This window comes from Pristis pectinata, chromosome 7, assembly GCF_009764475.1.
Source record: "Pristis pectinata isolate sPriPec2 chromosome 7, sPriPec2.1.pri, whole genome shotgun sequence".
NCBI classification, from domain to species: domain Eukaryota; kingdom Metazoa; phylum Chordata; class Chondrichthyes; order Rhinopristiformes; family Pristidae; genus Pristis; species Pristis pectinata.
The window spans coordinates 87554094-87571333 of record NC_067411.1 but is presented as its reverse complement, the minus strand read 5'-3'; the positions used below and the strand labels follow the sequence as shown (position 1 = coordinate 87571333).

The following is a 17240-nucleotide window of genomic DNA, read 5'->3' as shown; positions in this document are numbered from 1 at the left end:
CATTGTGTTACAGTTGTACCAGGTGTTGGTGAGATTGCACCTGAAATATTGTGTGCAGTTCTGGTCGCCCTGCTGTAGGAAAGGTGTCATTAAGCTGGAAAGGGTGCAGAAAAGATTGACAAGGATGTTACTGAGTCTGGAGGGATTGAGTTATAAGGAGAGACTGGATAAGCTGGGGCTTTTTTTGCTGGAGTGTAGGAGACTGAGGGGTGACCTTATAGAGGTTATAAAATCATGAAGGGAATAGATAAGGTGAATGATCACAATCTTTTTCAGAATAGGGGAGTCTAAAACTAGAGGGCATAGATTTAAGGTGAGGGGCAAAGATTTAAAGGGGACATGTAGGGCATGTTTTTCACACAGAGGGCAGTGGGTATGTGGAACGAGCTGCCAGAGGAAGTGGTAGACGCCAGTATAATCACAATGTTTAAAAGACATTTGGCCAGGTACGTGGATAGGAAAGGTTTAGAGGGATATGGGCCAAACAAAGACAAATAGTCAGGTAGGCCACTTGGTCAGCATAGACGAGTTGGGCCGAAGGGTCTGTTTTCGTGCTGCATAACCGTAAAACTGAAATCAATGGAGATAACAGCATTTCTGTAGACATTAAATCTTTGGATAACAAGAATGAGCATAGTCAACATGGATTTTAGCAAGATATTTCACAAGAATATAGATTGCAGACTGATCAAAAAAGTAGAACCCCATGGGATCCAAAGAAAAGTGACCAGTGAGGTCCAAAACTGTCTCTGTCTTTGGGGCAAAAAAATAATGATCAGTGTTTGTGTGAGTGTCTGAGAGACTGTTAGCAGTGGGGATTTCACAGGCCTCAGTCATAGGAAACTTGCTTTTTCTGTTAAATATTGATAAATTGGACATGACATAGAAGGTAATGGGACGGCCTATCCACCCACTGCCTGATACTTACTGGAGCAATCGTTGTTTCCGGTTGTCTGGTTTGGTGTTGTCCCTTGGTGATCGTTGAACTGCTGACCTTCTGACATCTTGCCTGATGGTGAATTGGGCACCTCGCCACTTTGACTATAAGACATAGGAGCAGAATAAGGCCATTCGGCCCATCGAGTCTGCTCCACCATTCAATCATGGCTGATTTATTTTTCCCCCTCAACACCCTTCTCTTGCCTTCTCCCCGTAACCTTTGACGCCCTTATTAACCAAGAACCAATCAACCTCCACTTTAAATATACCCAATGACTTGGCCTCCACAGCCGTCTGTGGCAATGAATTCCACAGATTCAGCACTCTCTGGCTAAAGGAATTCCTCCTCATCTCTGTTCTTAAGGGGTGTCCTTCTATTCTGAGGCTGTGCCCACTAGTCCTAGACTCTCCCACTACTGGAAACATCCTCTCCACATCCACACTATCCAGGCCTTTCAATAAAACTCCCTGTGCTGGGAGTTTAATCGCCTTGCCTGTGTATTGGTGGGTGGCCTCCCCTCTCAGTGACCCAGGCTCTACTAAAATCCTCCAGTGGTGCTGGAAGATCACTGATTGGTGAGCAACTCCTAACTGAGTTAAAGACTAGGATGGAATGGGCTTGGACTCAGTGAGACTTGGGGGAGGGAGGGTGTTTGAGGTGCAGGGTTCTGGAATGAGAAGAGAGGACCTGGGATGAAGTTTAAGGTGCTTGCAGAGGGGAGGGGAAACTCTGGTCCCATAATGTGGGTATTTAGACATTTTAGAAGAGGGTAAAACAGATTGCAAAGTTTTTTGTCCATGTTTTAAATATATCATTCCTTACAAGTGATTGACATGAAAAGCTTGGTGACATTTGTCAGCTGTGACCTTTCTGGGGGTAGACGCTGGGGTTTGATGCCACTCCACACCCCAATAACTAAAAAAAATCACCAAGTATTTTCCAGTCAATCACTTGGGAGGACCAAGCATTGCATGTCCTCAGCCTGGTTGAAGCCTGTCAGGTAGCCTCTCCTGTTTAATGGGAGTGTCTGGAGGAACATCCAAACAGAGGCCTGTGATTTTTGATCTTGCAGTAGAAAGTAAAGTTAGTAAATTTTGTCAGCTTCTATAAGTGATGGTGATCAGCAAGGTGATAAGGGTATAGAGTTTGTGACATGCCCAAAGATAAGTGCTGTAAATTCATAAGCTTGTAAAATCATGTTTAAAATGGCACTGAAGGGAACCCATGCCAGTTTATTTCAATGACATTAGTGCATGATTTTTGTGCTTGCATCCAGTCCAGGTGCTTGTCTGCTTTGGAGGTGTCAATCTCAATTTTATTCCCCTTTAGCAAGTATTAAATGTGAGTCATTTCACAAGTCCAGTGCACCTGCAGAAACTAATCTGCACTAACCTCACATTTATAAAGGATGCATGATTGGTGACCTCCGAATCCAATCTCCACTGGAAGTCATTTTAATACCTTGAGGGCACTCAGGAGCAATGGGGGCACAAGTACAAGAGAGGGCACCAATTCATAAAATCTCAATGGGAGAGTTGGACACCATGAGGGAGGTCTTGCATGCTAGGGGCCTAAAGACCCTCAACAAAAGAAATGAAATTCAGTGGCAGGAAATGGAAAGAGCGGCAAATATTCAGGATGATATCTGGAATATGAGGACCTGTTCCTCTTGCTGCTGCTTTAATGCTCTTGCAAATGACATGCTCCACAATTTTTTCTTGATGATGGTCCTGCATGGTAGGCTGGTCTGGAAGGTGAGACCACATGTGATCCAGGGTGAGCTATCCAATTGGATACAAAATTGGCTCGATGGAAGGAGTCAGAGGGTGGTAGTGGACAGATGGTTTTAAGATTAGAGGTCTATGACCAGTGGTGTGCTGCAATTGTATATATTAATGATTTGGATGACAATGTATTAGTATTGGTTTATTAGTGTCACTTGTACTGAGGTACAGTGAAAAACTTGTCTTGCAAACCATTCGCACAGATCAATTCATTACACAGTGCATTGAGGTAGTACAGGGTAAAAACAATAACAGAATACAGAGTAAAGTGTCACAGCTTCAGGGAAGTGCATTGCAGATAGACAGTAAGGTCAAGGTCAAACAAGGTAGACTGTGAGGTCAAGAGTCCATCTCATCGTATAAGAGAACCATTCAATAGTCTTATCACCGTGGGATAGAAGCTGTCCTTGAGCCTGATGGTATGTGCCCTCAGGCTCCTGTATCTTCTGCCTGATAGGAGCAGGGAGAAGAGAGAATGACTCGGGTGGGTGGGGTCTTTGATTATGCTGGCTGCTTCACCAAGGCAGCAAGAGGTATAGACAACATCCATGGAGGGGAGGCTGGTTTCTATGATGCACTGGTCTGTGTCCACAACTCTATGCAGTTTCTTGTGGTCCTGGGCAGAGCAGTTGCCATAATAAACCATGATGCATCCAGATAGGATGCTTTCTGTGGTGCATCGATAAAAATTGGTAACAAAGGGGATATGCAAAATTTCTTTAGCCTTCTGAGGAAGTGGAGGCACTGGTGAGCTCTCTTGGCCATGGCGTCTATGTGGTTGGACCAGGACAGGCTGTTGGTGATATTCACTCCTAGGAACTTGAAGCTCTCAACCCTCTCAACCTCAGCACCATTGATGTAGACTGGTGCATGTACATCGCCCCCTTTCCTGAAGTCAATGACCAGTTCTTTTGTTTTGCTGACATTGAGTTCAATGTTATCATGGTTGTTATCGTGACACCATGTCACTAGGCTCTCTATTTCCTTCCTGTACTCCGACTCATCATTATTTGAGATACAGCCTATTATGGTGGTATCATCTGCAAACTTGTAGATGGAGTTAGAGCAGAATTTGGCCACACAGTCATGAGTGTATAGGGAGTAGAGTAGAGGGCTGAGGACGCAGCCTTGTGGGGCACCAGTGTTGTGAGTAATTGTGCTGGAGGTGTTGCTGCCTATCCTCACTGATTGCGGTCCGTTGGTCAGAAAGTCAAGGATCCAGTTGCGGAGGGAGGACAGTAGTTCAAGTTCCCTACGATCTAGGTTTGGGGGAATGGGACTGCCTCACCTTGGGAGTCCTGAAAGTTAGGGGAGGGCAGATATTACAACAAATATCTTTAAATTCAGTGTTGGTAATTAAGAGGGGAGAATAGAGGTTAGGGAAATGATAAAACACTTCTATAAATTGAGACACAGCATAAAAACATTGCGACAATAACAGAAATGCTGGAAGAACCAACTGAAATGTTAATTGTTTCTCTTTCCATGGATGCTGCTTGACTGGCTGAGCTCTTCCAGCATTTCTGTTTTTGTATCAGATTCCAGCATTAGCACTTTTATTTTTTTTCCATAAACATTTTGGAAACTTTTGCTTTACACTGTCCTCATATTCTTTCCAACGTCATTGGGCCTCTGACTAATTTTACTGCAAAGTTTTAGGCTTAGAAGCCATGGCCCAAGAGGGAGATAGTGCGGGTATAAAGGTCCAGCCTAAAGAAAGGAAACTGATGAGAAGTTGTTGTTTAAAGACGCTGTATGCAGTTCAGAAAAGAACAAATAAACTGATAGTAAGGGGGTATGAGCTATGAGTAACTAATTTGAAGAAAATAGGAATTAAGGACTTTAAATAGGAATGGAGCATACCACTGGGTTCTTTGAAGAGGAGCTTGTTTATTTGAGGTATATGTATATACTTAGGCAGTCTCTCAGAGAGGACCTACTTTCACTCCATTTCTGTGTGTTCTGAAGTGGCTGAAGCATTCTAATTGGGATGGTTAATGAGGAGAATAGGTAGGTTGTTTGGGATATTGTGCATCCTTTCAACGTTTGTACATGGCCTCCAGATCTTCCTGTCATAAAGACTCAAGGAGCTCAATGCTTTCCTAGATGCTCCTTAGAAGCCACATGTTAAATATTCCCATGAGAAGGGGGATTTTTATATATAATATATATATATATCTTCTGTCCTCCTGGAAATCTCTTGTCATGTTGGAATTTGGAATAGACAAAGTGCTTAAGGAGCCTGATGCCGGACAAATGGGCGGTGTGGTCAACAGAACTGACCAAGCATGACCAGAGTTTTGATGCTGGGGATGTTGGCCTCAGAGCGATGCAGACATTGATTCACCAACTGGTCAATCAGTGTGTAGGATTTTGCAGAAACAGTGTCAGTGGTACTTTGAGGTGCCAATTGTAGGTTGCCTGAAGCATATAGGAGGGTAGGGTTCAATGCTGTTTGATAGACCATGAACTTGACACTGCATTTGAGGTTTTAGTTTCTAAACATCTTTTCCACATTTGGCCAAAGCCTGTGCTGGGGGACTGGAGGCAGTGCTGAAATTTGTCATTGATGTCTGCATTAGCTGAGAAATGGCTGCTGAGATATGCAATGGTTTCCAAAGTCTTGATGTTTTCTTGAATGTCATGGGCCGGTATAGGGCAGCAGGAGCAGTTTGTTATAGGACTTTTGTCTTCCACTTCTTTAATGTGTGGCCCATTTTTCCATATGATTCAGCAAAGGAGTCAATATTGACCTGGAGCTCGGCTTTGAATGTGCACATTTGTAAGCATCATTTGTATACCATTCAATGGCTTAGGTTAGGGTGATCCTGCTTCAGGAATGAAGACAAAGAATTTTGAATTGTTTCCCAATCATCCTGTGGTCTAACTCCACTGCAGCTGGATGTGAGGTGCACTGGGTTATGATCCTGATGGCACATCATCATGTAGTATATGCAGAATGGTAATGGATTTCTGAGAGTAATTGATAAGCAAAAAGTTACAGATGCTAGAAATATAAAATAAAAATACTGGTAATACTTGGTAAATCAGGAAACATCTGTAATGATGACCTGACATCAGTTATCATCAATACACTTTTGAGGAAAGTTAAGTTTTAAAAGGATGCTCCATAAATCCTCCTTGGTTTTCATAAGATAAAGAAAGACCATAAACAGTGGTCAGCGCTCTACATATTTCTTGGATTTGTGTTATAGTGAGCATTTTGTCTGTATTGTGATTCTGGGAAGACCCCTTTTGACTGAAGGAAGGAAGTGGTTGAGGGGACCTCTGCAATACATTTCTCTGTAGCAGGTAGCATGGTGACCACTTTGTAATTACTACAATTGTGCATGTCCTTTCCTTGATCACAATTACATTGTCTCCAAGGTTATTGGCATGGTCTCTCATTCCAGATGAGGGAGATGAGGTCATGAATTTGTGCCTGGAAGTACTTTCCACCATGAAAAACACAATGATGCTGGAGGAACTCAGCAGGCCAGGCAGCATCCATGGAGAAAAGCAGGCAGTCAATGTTTTGGGTCAGGACCCTTCTTCAAGACTGAAGATAGGAAAAGGGGAAGCCCAATATATAGGAAGGAAAAGTCAAGCAGTGATAGGTGGACAAAGGAGGGGAGGCAGGGTGGGCACATGGTGGTGATAGGTAAATGCTGATAAGAGATAGTGATAGGCAGGTGTGGGGGAGGAGGGGAGAGCAGATCCACCGGGGGATGGGTCAAAGGTAAGGAGGAAAAAAAGGGGATGGGTAGAAAATAGAGAGGCTAGGAAAGGGAAGAAGAGGCAAGGTTGGGGGTGGGTGTGGGGATCACTTAAAGTGGGAGAATTCAATGTTCATGCCATTAGGCTGCAATGTTCCAATATGGAAAATGAGGTGCTGTTCCTCCAGTTTGCATTTGGAATTCTCCTGGCAGTGGAGGCCGATGACTGACATATCTCTGATAGTATGGGAGGGGGAGTTGAAGTGACTGGCAATGGGCAGATGCAGATCACGGTTACAAATGGAGTGCAGGTGTCCTGCAAAACAGTCACCTAGTCTGCATTTGGTCTCGCCAATGTAGAGGAGGCCAGACTTGGAGCACTGAATACAGTAATTGATAATCTCTATCTTACCTGACTGTTTGGGTCCCTGGATGGAGGTGGTGTAGGGACACGTGTTGCACCTATGACGGGGGCAGTGGAAAGTTCCCGGGGTGGGAGTGGGATGGTTGGGGGGAGGGGGGAGGGAGCAGAAGAGAGTGATCCCTGCAAAAGGCAGTAAGAGGTGGGGAGGGGAAGATATTCCTGGTAGTGGGGTCCCATTAGAGATGGCGGAAGTGGCGGAGAATGATGCGGAGAAGGATACGCAGGCTGGAGGGATGAAATGTGAGGATAAGGGGGACCCTATTCCCTGCTGGGTCTGGGAGGGGTGGGGGTGAGAGCAGGGTGTGGGAAATGGCAGAGATGCGGGTGCGAGCTCTCTTGATCACAGTAGGGGGAAGCCATGGTTAGTAAAGAAGTTGGACATCTTGGATGTGCTGGAGTGGAAAGCCTCATCATGGGAACAGATGCGGCAGAGGTGGAGAAATTGAGAAAATGGGCTTTTTCCCTTTTTCTCAATCTCCCTGCCTCGGCCGCATTTGTTCTCATGATGAGGCTTTCTCCCTTTCTTTGAATTTCTCCGCCTCTATCTATCACAGATACATCAGTCCTTGGCCTCCTCCACTGCCAGAATTCCAAGCGCAAACTGGAGGAACAGCACCTCATTTTCCATCTTGCAGCCTAACGGCATGAACATTGAATTCTCCCACTTTAAGTAACCCCCCCCCGCCAACCATGCTTCTTCTTTTCCTCCCTTTCCTAGCCTTTCTCTCTTTTTTCTACCCCACCCCCCTTCCCTCCTTTGACCTGGTGGATCTGCTCTCCCCTCCTGCCCCGCACCTGCCTATCACTATCTCTTACCTGCATCTACCTATCACCACCTTGTGATAAGATCTTTATTAGTCACATGTACATCGAAACACACAGTGAAATACATCTTTTGCGTAGTGATTTTTTTTCCCCGCCTCCCCTCTTTTGTCCACCTATCACTGCTCTGCTTTTCCCTCCTCTATATTGGGCTTTGCCTTTTCCTATCTTCAGTCCTGAAGAAGGGTCCTGACCCGAAATGTTGACCGGCTGCTTTTCTCCACGGATGCTGCCTGGCCTCCGGCTTCATTGTATTTTACATCTAGATTCCAGCATCTGCAGTCCTTTGGTTCTCTGGTACCTTCCACCATGTTTTAGTATTATTGTATGGATTTCATTTGCTAAAGAGAAACTATTGTGACCTAGCATATCTATGTTTTTCATGTAGTTATTCTAGTGGCAGCCCTTTCAGAATCAATATTCCTATAAATTACAAATAGTTCTCATCTTTCAAAATACATTTAATCCTTATGATTATATGTCCCATAATGTCAAAAATGGGATTGCTAACAGGAACTAATCACAATTGGGAATTATGATACACACAAAATGCTACGAACATGGATAAAAATACTTGTCTTCCTGTTGCCCTGCATGAATGAAAAAGATTTACATGGATTTCATTCTCAAAGGGCCTTAATCTTCCACGGATTGCTGGTTTGAATCCTATTAGCAGCCTGTCCTAAGTGGCCACCAATTACTCACCAGTTGTTCCTATAAAGCAAAAGGGATTATAGCTGTGTGCATTTCATTCATCTGGATCATATAAATCTGGATCAATAGTACATTTTTAATCCTCATTTCACAAACTTTGTTTTAATTATGTTAAACATACTGCACAGAAACAGGCCATTCAGATGAACTGGTCCATGCTGGTAGGTATGCTCAACATGAGCCACCTCCCACTCTCTTCAATCTACGTGCCACCATTATCCTCTGTTGCTTCCTCCTTCACATACATGTCCTGCTTGCCATCAAGTGATTTGCTTTAACAATTCTTTATGGTGGGGAGTTCCATATATTAATCATTCTCTTGGCAAATAAGTCTTTTCAGTTTTCCTTTTTTGATTTATTAGTGACCATCTGATATTTATGTTCCCCAGTTTTTCTTTTCCCCACGAGGTGAGGTATCAGTGAAATGGGATTACAGTCATCTTTTATTTTTATGATATGGTTTTTATTTTATTCCGAAGCAATAATAGAATACTGAGCCAAATGAGTTTACTTATTTTCACTGACAAGTAAATCTTATTTAAATAGAACACCTAGTTTCCATTGGTGTTGTATTTATGTATTCAGATAGATACTCTTATGGCCAAAATAATGCAAGTGAATAAACAAATTTGTTGATTGTAATGTCTTATGCCCACACTGAAATAGGCTCCTCTGAGTTACATCCACTTTGGCTTGAGGAATTAGATTTCACCATTTTTTGGGTGAAATGGCTTCACATTTTGCCCAAATGAAAAATTAGGTGTCATCAAAAATATTGCCAAGTTGGGAATTCCTCAGTTTAAAGAAAACATTGCTATTATTCTCCCATTTAAAAGCACCAGTGGCTGACTATTGCTTGCAATAGCTCAGACAGCAGCTACCACCTGAGCTCAGGAATTCTGCCTGCTGGGAACCAAGTGGGTGTGGCTGAAGAGTTCACTCCATGGCGGCCACACTGACTGTCATGGAGAGGAGGGAAAAAACAAAGAGCCATTGGGGACAAGTGGAACCAGAGAGGGAATGGAGAAACAAAGCAGAAGGAGGGGACATTGTGGGGGGAGGGGGATGGCGAGAAGTGAAAATCAGGAATAGCTAGTCCTGACAGCTATAGCTAACAGGAATAGCTTTGAAGCAGCATGATTGGGCCAAATGAGCTGCTGCCATTTTGATTATTGGGGCAACAGGTCATAGCACCTAGTGGCAGCACTTTTATAGGAAAGTAGTGAAACTAAAATCAATGTAATAGAGGGACCGTTTAATTTTCATATTGTTCTGGGTTTGCTGCATGATATAATTTTGTTTAACTGTAAGTGAACAGTCATATAGGCACCTATTGATCCAATTTCTGTTGGTAACTCAGATGCCATAATCATGTTATCCCATGCATAGAGCAATGACATGTGAATTGAGGCAGGAAGTAACTTTTCCAGCATTCCAGTGGGTTGGTCTTGCACTGGAAATGGAGTAAAAACTTGTGTGTAATTTACACATAAAAATACAGCTACCATGCTTCCCTAATCTAATTCTGAGGTTTCACCTTTATTTTAGTTTCATGTATGTTCAATTTGCATTCAATCTGCACATGAATTTTCTGAAGAATTCACCATAAGCTTTTAAAACTGTGCCAAAAATTCTGGTCATCTGAATAACATTAAGTAACAGGTTTCAATGGGATAAACTGAATTTTGTAAAATTAGGACTAAGTACATCCAAATCAAAGACAACTGTTATTCTCAGAATGATTTCAGAATTTAAATTATTGAGATCACCATCAAATACTCATTTTATTGTCAACTGTCCTCTCATCAGGAGGTGATTTATAACATATATTCACCTTTATACTTCACCAAAATAAAAAATTAATAAGTGTGATCAGTTTATACTCAGTCTATATAAAAAGGATATCACACAAATGGTAGCATTTATTTACTGACAGTACACTAGCGAATGGAATGCAAAACATCTAAACAAATATTCCAGTGAACTGGAAATGCTAAACAAATAATACTAGTAAGATGTACTGAGACATACAAGTACTGCACGCGCCATTCATTTATAAGAGGAAATACAATTTTTACCTGGTGCATTCAATTGAGAGCAATGTCATGAGAGCATTGTATAGAAAGCATTGAATGCAATAGATAAACATTCCAGTGTTAAATAAATTTGTATGCTTTACATTTGTTCAAGTGTATTGATAATCAGTAATGAAAATTTCAGTACAAACAGAAGTATAGAAAAGTCTTCTATTGCTGTATTTAGAAAATATATTTAAAAAAAGGAGGTACTTGGTCCCAAAGTCTGTTGTCAATATATTTGAGATCAGTATAAAATCCAGAAATAGGATGTATTATATAAACCAGTGTCAAAACAAGTTTTCTCTCAAGGCAATGTTATTATGGCAAATGTAGTCCTCCGTACACCATGGGCAACAATTTCTTCAGTTGACAATTTAAAGATAATCAGCTCTCGTTCTTTATTCTCGATGTCTGTATAGTTCTAGAAGTTTTAACATTGTATTTTGAATCCCAGTTATCACTTGAAGTCTGCATCTTTCTTTCTGTTGTACTTCCTTCAGGTTTACTTCGCTTCTGATTGTAGCAGAATTTTAAAAAAATGTCATACTCATCTATTTATTGACATGCAATTTTTGTACCACCAAAAAGAAAATTAGTAACCTTGTTTATGAGTAAGACATTAATTGTACTCAGTCTTTTCAAAATGAAGAGATTATATACTACATCTTAAAATAAGTTCTACTTGCAAAATTACATGCAACTAAAGTATAGTTGTCATTTTACTATAGTGGTTCATTATATCATTTATGAATTCTCAATTCAAAGTGCCCATTCTTTATCAATTAATATTGTTATTAATTTTTGTAGCAGAAGTGGGAAAATTGTGTGAAAATATCAACACAAATATGTTAGGAAATTTCCTATCACCGTATAAAATGAAATTATGTGTTCTTCATAACTGAGTTCATAATTTTTTTTAGAAAATGTGTGCTTATGTTTACAAATGGATATAAAGATGAAGTGTGAATCATACATACATTGTAAAACGCACATTGACTGATAGCTCAGAAACTATGACAATGAGAAATCTGAACCATTGGACTATCTGGAGAAATTATCAAGTACTTAAGCAGAGTTAAAGAAATATGAATTATCTGAAATTTCTGACAATATTTTAAAGGTCGATTCCTTTTCAGAAACCCAAATACAAAAGCTCAGCTCATACTCCAGTGCAGTACTGAGGAACTCCTACAGTGTTAGGAGAGAATCCTTTCAAATAAGAGGTAAGCTGATGCTCCATCTCTCCTATTATCTCTTTATGTGGCTCGTTATCAAATTATCTTTATAAGGCTGTTAATGTAGCCTTGCATCATTGTGTGGATATATTCAAGACTATTCATCTGTGATTTTTGTTGAAAGATAGATGGATTCATTGAATACAACCCAGGACTACTAATAAAAATACTAGAAAATTCTGTAATTCTATACAATAAAAAACTTTTTGAGAGGCCTGGAGGAACACAGGAACCTTGGAATGGATGGATGTCTGCACATCCATTAGGTAGCTGGTCAGCCAATAAAGTGGTTCAAAAGGCATACAGAATACTTTCTTTTATTATCCAAAGGATGGAGTCTTAGAGCAGGAAAGTTGTGCTGGGACAGTACGCTCGTTAGATCACTGCTTGAGTGCAGCATACAGTTCTGGTCAACACTTTATGGGGAAAAAGGGTGCAGAGAAAATTCATAACGTTGTCACTGCTAGAAAATTGGCTTATCCAATCTCTCCTCACAGCTACAATGTTGTTTTCTTTGGAATGGAGGAGGGCAAGGGAAAACTCAATTGAAAGTATGAGTGGTCTAGATCAACGGGAAGAGCATTTTTTCTTTTATTAGACGGGTAAAAAAAAAATCAAGGGCATCGATTTTAAAATAATTGAATGGAGGTTTAGAGGTGAGTTGAGGATTTTTTTCCACCCACTGGGTAGTTGGAAGCCTAGACCTCATTGCCTGAAAGGGTGATTGAGACAGAAACCCTCATCACATTTAAACAGCTATTTAGATGTTTGGTTGAAGAGTTGTGACCTCATGTTGGAAGTGGGAAGTGTGGGAATTAGATTGAGTAGTACTTCTTCCTCTGTGCCATAAGTTTTCTATAATTCCTTGATTACGTGGAGAATTGTAGAGTACATGCCAAAGTTCCCAATTTGTGTCCCCATCAAGTAAGACACCGTTCTTCCAATCATATAATCAGATTCAGGTACATTCTCCAGTGCTGAGAGTATTTTCTTCACAATTACACTTGCTGCAGGGCATCATGTGGCTTTATAAATATTTTATTAATGATTTATATAAAACTTACTTGAGTCAATGGTGCAGATGATCCATGAGGGCCCTGAACATCTGAGGCACGGGTCACAGGCAGTGGTGGCACAAGATCAGTTCGAGAGCTGAAAACAAATGGATATGTTTGCTCTCTTATCACTTCATAATTTGAGGTACTAAAATTTCTATTAATCAATAATCAAAGCAGTTTTATTTACTTAGCCACAAAAATCATTTTTGCAGAAGGTATTAAGGCATCATATACATTTGTAATTAGTATACTGACCACTGTATTCCATAACAATGCCTAAACATGAGAATCCAAAACACAATTAAACTGACCACAAATCTGACAACATGAATGGCTAATGTTATCCCACTTTTTAAGAAAGGAGGGAGGGAGAAAATGGGGAACTATTGTCCAGTTAGCCTAACATCTGTGGTGGGGAAGATGCTAGAGTCCATTATTAAGGATGAAATAGCAGCATATTTGGATAGCAATGATAGGATTGGGTCGAGTCAACATGGATTTACCAAGGGCAAATCGTGCTTGACTAATCTACTGGAGTTTTTTGAGGATGTAACCAGGAAAATAGACGAGGGAGATTCAGTGGATGTTGTATACCTTGACTTTCAGAAGGCATTTGATAAAGTGCCACACAGGAGATTGGTGGGTAAAATTAGGGCTCATGGAATTGGGGGGCAGGTATTAACATGGATAGAAAACTGGTTGGCGGATAGGAAACAACGGGTAGGGGTGAATGGATGTTTCTCAGAATGGCAGGCCGTGACTAGTGGGGTGCCACAGGGCTCGGTGCTGGGACCGCAGATGTTTACGATCTATGTTGATGATTTTGATGAAGGCATTGTGAATAACACTTGCAAGTTTGCTGATGATACAAAGTTGGGTGGCAGTGCGACATGTGTAGAGGAAGTTAGGGGAATTCAAGGTGATTTGGATAAGTTGGGTAAGTAGGCAGATACTTGGCAGATGAAGTTTAATGTGGATAAGTGTGAGGTTATCCACTTTGGGAGCAGGAACAGGGAGGCGGATTATTATCTGAATGGTGTGGAGTTAGGTAAGGGGGAAATACAAAGGGATCTAGGAGTCCTTGTTCATCAGTCACTGAAAGTGAATGAGCAAGTGCAGCAGGCAGTGATGAAGGCTAATGGAATGTTGGCCTGTATTACAAGGGGAATTGAGTACAAAAGCAAAGATACTCTTTTGCATTTGTATAGGGCCCTGGTGAGACCATTCCTGGAGTATTGTGTACAGTTTTGGTCTCCAGGGTTAAGGAAGGATATCCTGGCTATAGAGGGCGTGCAGCGTAGGTTTACGAGGTTAATTCCGGGGATGTCGGGACTGTCTTATGCTAAGATGTTGGAGAGACTGGGATTGTACACGCTGGAATTGAGAAGATTGAGAGGGGATATGATTGAAACATACAGGATTATTAAGGGATCGGACAAGATAGAGACAGGAAATACGTTCCAGATGTTGGGGAAGTCCAGGCCCAGGGGGCATGATTTAAGAATAAGGGCTAGTCCATTTAGGACAGAGGGGAGGAAAAACTTCTTCTCCCAGAGGGTTGTGAATTTGTGGAATGCACTGCCTCAGAGGGCAGTGGAGGCCAATTCTCTGGGCACTTTCAAGAAGGAGCTAGATAGGTTTCTTATAGATAGGGGAATCAAGGGATATGGGGACAAGGCAGGAACAGGATATTGATTGTTGAGGATCAGCCATGATCTCAAAATGGCGGTGCAGACTCGAAGGGCTGAATGGTCTACTTCTGCTCCTATTGTCTATTGTCTATCTTTCTATGAAATAGGATTAAAAGTTCTTCCAGGAAGACCAGTATATCAAGACTTAACATATTCCTCTGTCTGCTATCTTAATTGTGACATTAAGAACAAATTGATTAGTTCAGAATATACTTTAAAGCCTGAGAAGAGTCATTAGAATACACTCTTAATACTTCTGGGCTATAGTTTTGGAAGGCTGTGCAATGTCTACTGGGATCTACATTCAAATTCAGCACTGAATGAAGGGAAAGAGTCTACTCTTTGTCACCTGATAGGGTTAAATCAAATGTTTTTGAGCAGCTTAAATTCAGTTCCTGCTATGCAATGGACTCGGTACTAAATTTGCCAGAATTTAGCGCTAATATTGCAATCATTCAGACAGATCAGCTTTGAAATTTGAAATATCTCAAGCTAATGCTTTAAGTACACTTCAAACATTAAATCTGACTACAGTGCGAAGGCAAGATAATAAGAGCTTTATTCTACATGCAAATATATTATATCTCACTTAGATATACATTCTGCTGACTGGCTAGTGTGTTCTGAAAGACAACATATTGGGTCAGAACCTACTGATAAATGTTGGCAGTTCCAGGCAGAATTGCCGCATTTCTGATTCCGACACAGAGTCCTACACTTTCTGGCCAAGCTCAAGCCAGGCAGTGATCTCATGGTTCCACTCTACCCAGCAGCTTAGCACAACCATGTTAGAATTGAATGTCTTTGTGGATCGTGTTGGAGTTGTACTTTGTGCAGGATCCACAAGCCCATTCATGAAATAAAAGAATCAATGAAATTTATGGAAAGTTGTGAAAATTACAATCTTTGTCAAAGCTGGCCAACCTGAACTCAACACATTTAATCCTGATGAAGAGCTTTAACTCTGTTTTCCTCTCCACAAATGCTACCTAACATGCTGAGTATATCCAGCACTTTCTGTTTTTATTTCAGATTTTCAGCATCAGCAGTCTTTTGCTTTTACATGCATTTTTGTCCCGCATGGCTTGGGTCAGGTGGTCAACCTCCAATGCAAAATGCAGAACAGGCAAATCACATCAATCAAACATACAGATTAGGAGCAGGAGTAGGTCTGCAGGGAGTGCCAAGGCATCTGCTGGAGGACTTTGCCTGTACCTGTAAATTCTGTTGCACCCCAGCATGACGACACAAGCATGAATTCTTCTTGTAATGTAGCTTAACTGGAAAAATAAACTGAAATAACTGAAAAAAGGGCAAGCTGCTGAAAGAAAAGGTGAAAGACTCTCAGCAGGACAGCACTTTACTGTAATCTTCCACTTGCTGAAGCCACAAATGCAACCTCGGGGCAAATGAAGAGTCATGTTGCCAATATCCTCAAGGTGAATGTAGTAATGAACATTTATGTTTTGCGAGATAGTGTCTTGGGGAATACAGTGGGGATACAGGCCCTTTGGCCCAACTAGTCCACGCTGACCACGTTGTCCACCCACCTAGTGCCAATCGGCCCATATTCCTCCAGGCCACACCCCTCTATGTAACTATCCAAGTGCTTCTTAAATGAAACTCTTTTACCTGCCTCATCTACTTCCTCGGGCAGCTCATTTCAAGTACTCACCACCCTCTGCGTGGAAAAAGTTGCCCCTCAAGTCCCTTTCAAATCTTTCCTCTCTCATCCTAAACCTATGCCCCCTGGTTTTGGACTCCCCTGCCATGGGGAAAAGACTGTTACCATCCACCTTATCTATGCCTCTCATAATTTTAAACATTTCTATAAGGTCACCCCTCATTGTCCTACGTTCCAAGGAATAAAGACCCAGCCTGGCCAACTGCTCCCCATAACTCAGGCCCTCCAGTCCGGGCAACATCCTCATATATCTTTTCTGCACTCTTTCCAGTTTAACCATGTCTTTCCCATAACAGGGTGACCAAAACTGTACACAGTACTCCAGGTGTGACTTCACCAAAGGCTTGTACAACTGCAACACATGTCCTGGGCCCGGCACATGGATGCAATCATAAGGAAAGTGTACCAGCAGGTTAAGGAGGTTTGGCTTGTCACCAAACACTCTAACAAACTTCTAGAGATGTACTGTTGAACGTATCCTGACTGGTTGCATCATGGTCTGGTACAGCAATTCGAATGCACAGGAACGTAAGAAGCTGCAGAGAGAAGTGGACTCTGCCCAATATATCATGGGCACATCCCTCCCCACTATCAGTAGTATCTACAGAAGGCACTGCCTCAAGGCAGCAATATTCATCATCAAAGATCCCCGCCATCCAGGCCATGCCATCTTCTCACAGCTACCATGAGGCAGGAGGTGCAAAAGCCTGAAGTCCCACATCACCAGGTTCAAGAACAGCTCCTTCCCTTCAACCATTTGGTTTCTGAACCAACCAGCAAAACCCTAATCTCCACAGTTTAGCAATACTATGACCACTTTGATCACTTTGCACTAAAATGGACTTTGATTTTAGTTCTAATTGTGTTTTTTCTTGTAAAAATTGTGTACAATTAATGTTTTTTTCTTGTGAATACTGCTTATTTGATGCTATGTGAGTGATGCTGCTGTAAATGAGATTTTCATTGCACCTGTGCATGCATGTACTTGTTCATAGGACAATAAACTCAACTTCAACATCATGTCCCAACTCCTATACTCAGTGCCGTGACTGAAGGCCAGTGTGCTAAATGCCTTTTACACCACCCTGTCTACC

At 41.6% G+C, this 17240-nt stretch overlaps 1 protein-coding gene across 1 annotated transcript in view; it reads right to left on the bottom strand.

The window, feature by feature from the left end:
* Positions 1-10408: 10408 nt before the first annotated feature.
* Positions 10409-17240, bottom strand: part of LOC127572926 (band 4.1-like protein 4A) — a 48894-nt gene continuing 42062 nt past the window's right edge. The window contains exons 13-14 of the mRNA XM_052020654.1: positions 12778-12865; positions 10409-10991 (exon numbers count right to left, since the gene is read on the bottom strand). Coding sequence (XP_051876614.1) covers positions 10863-10991; positions 12778-12865 — 217 coding nt within the window. The 3' untranslated portion in view covers positions 10409-10862. The remainder of the gene's footprint in view (positions 10992-12777; positions 12866-17240) is intronic.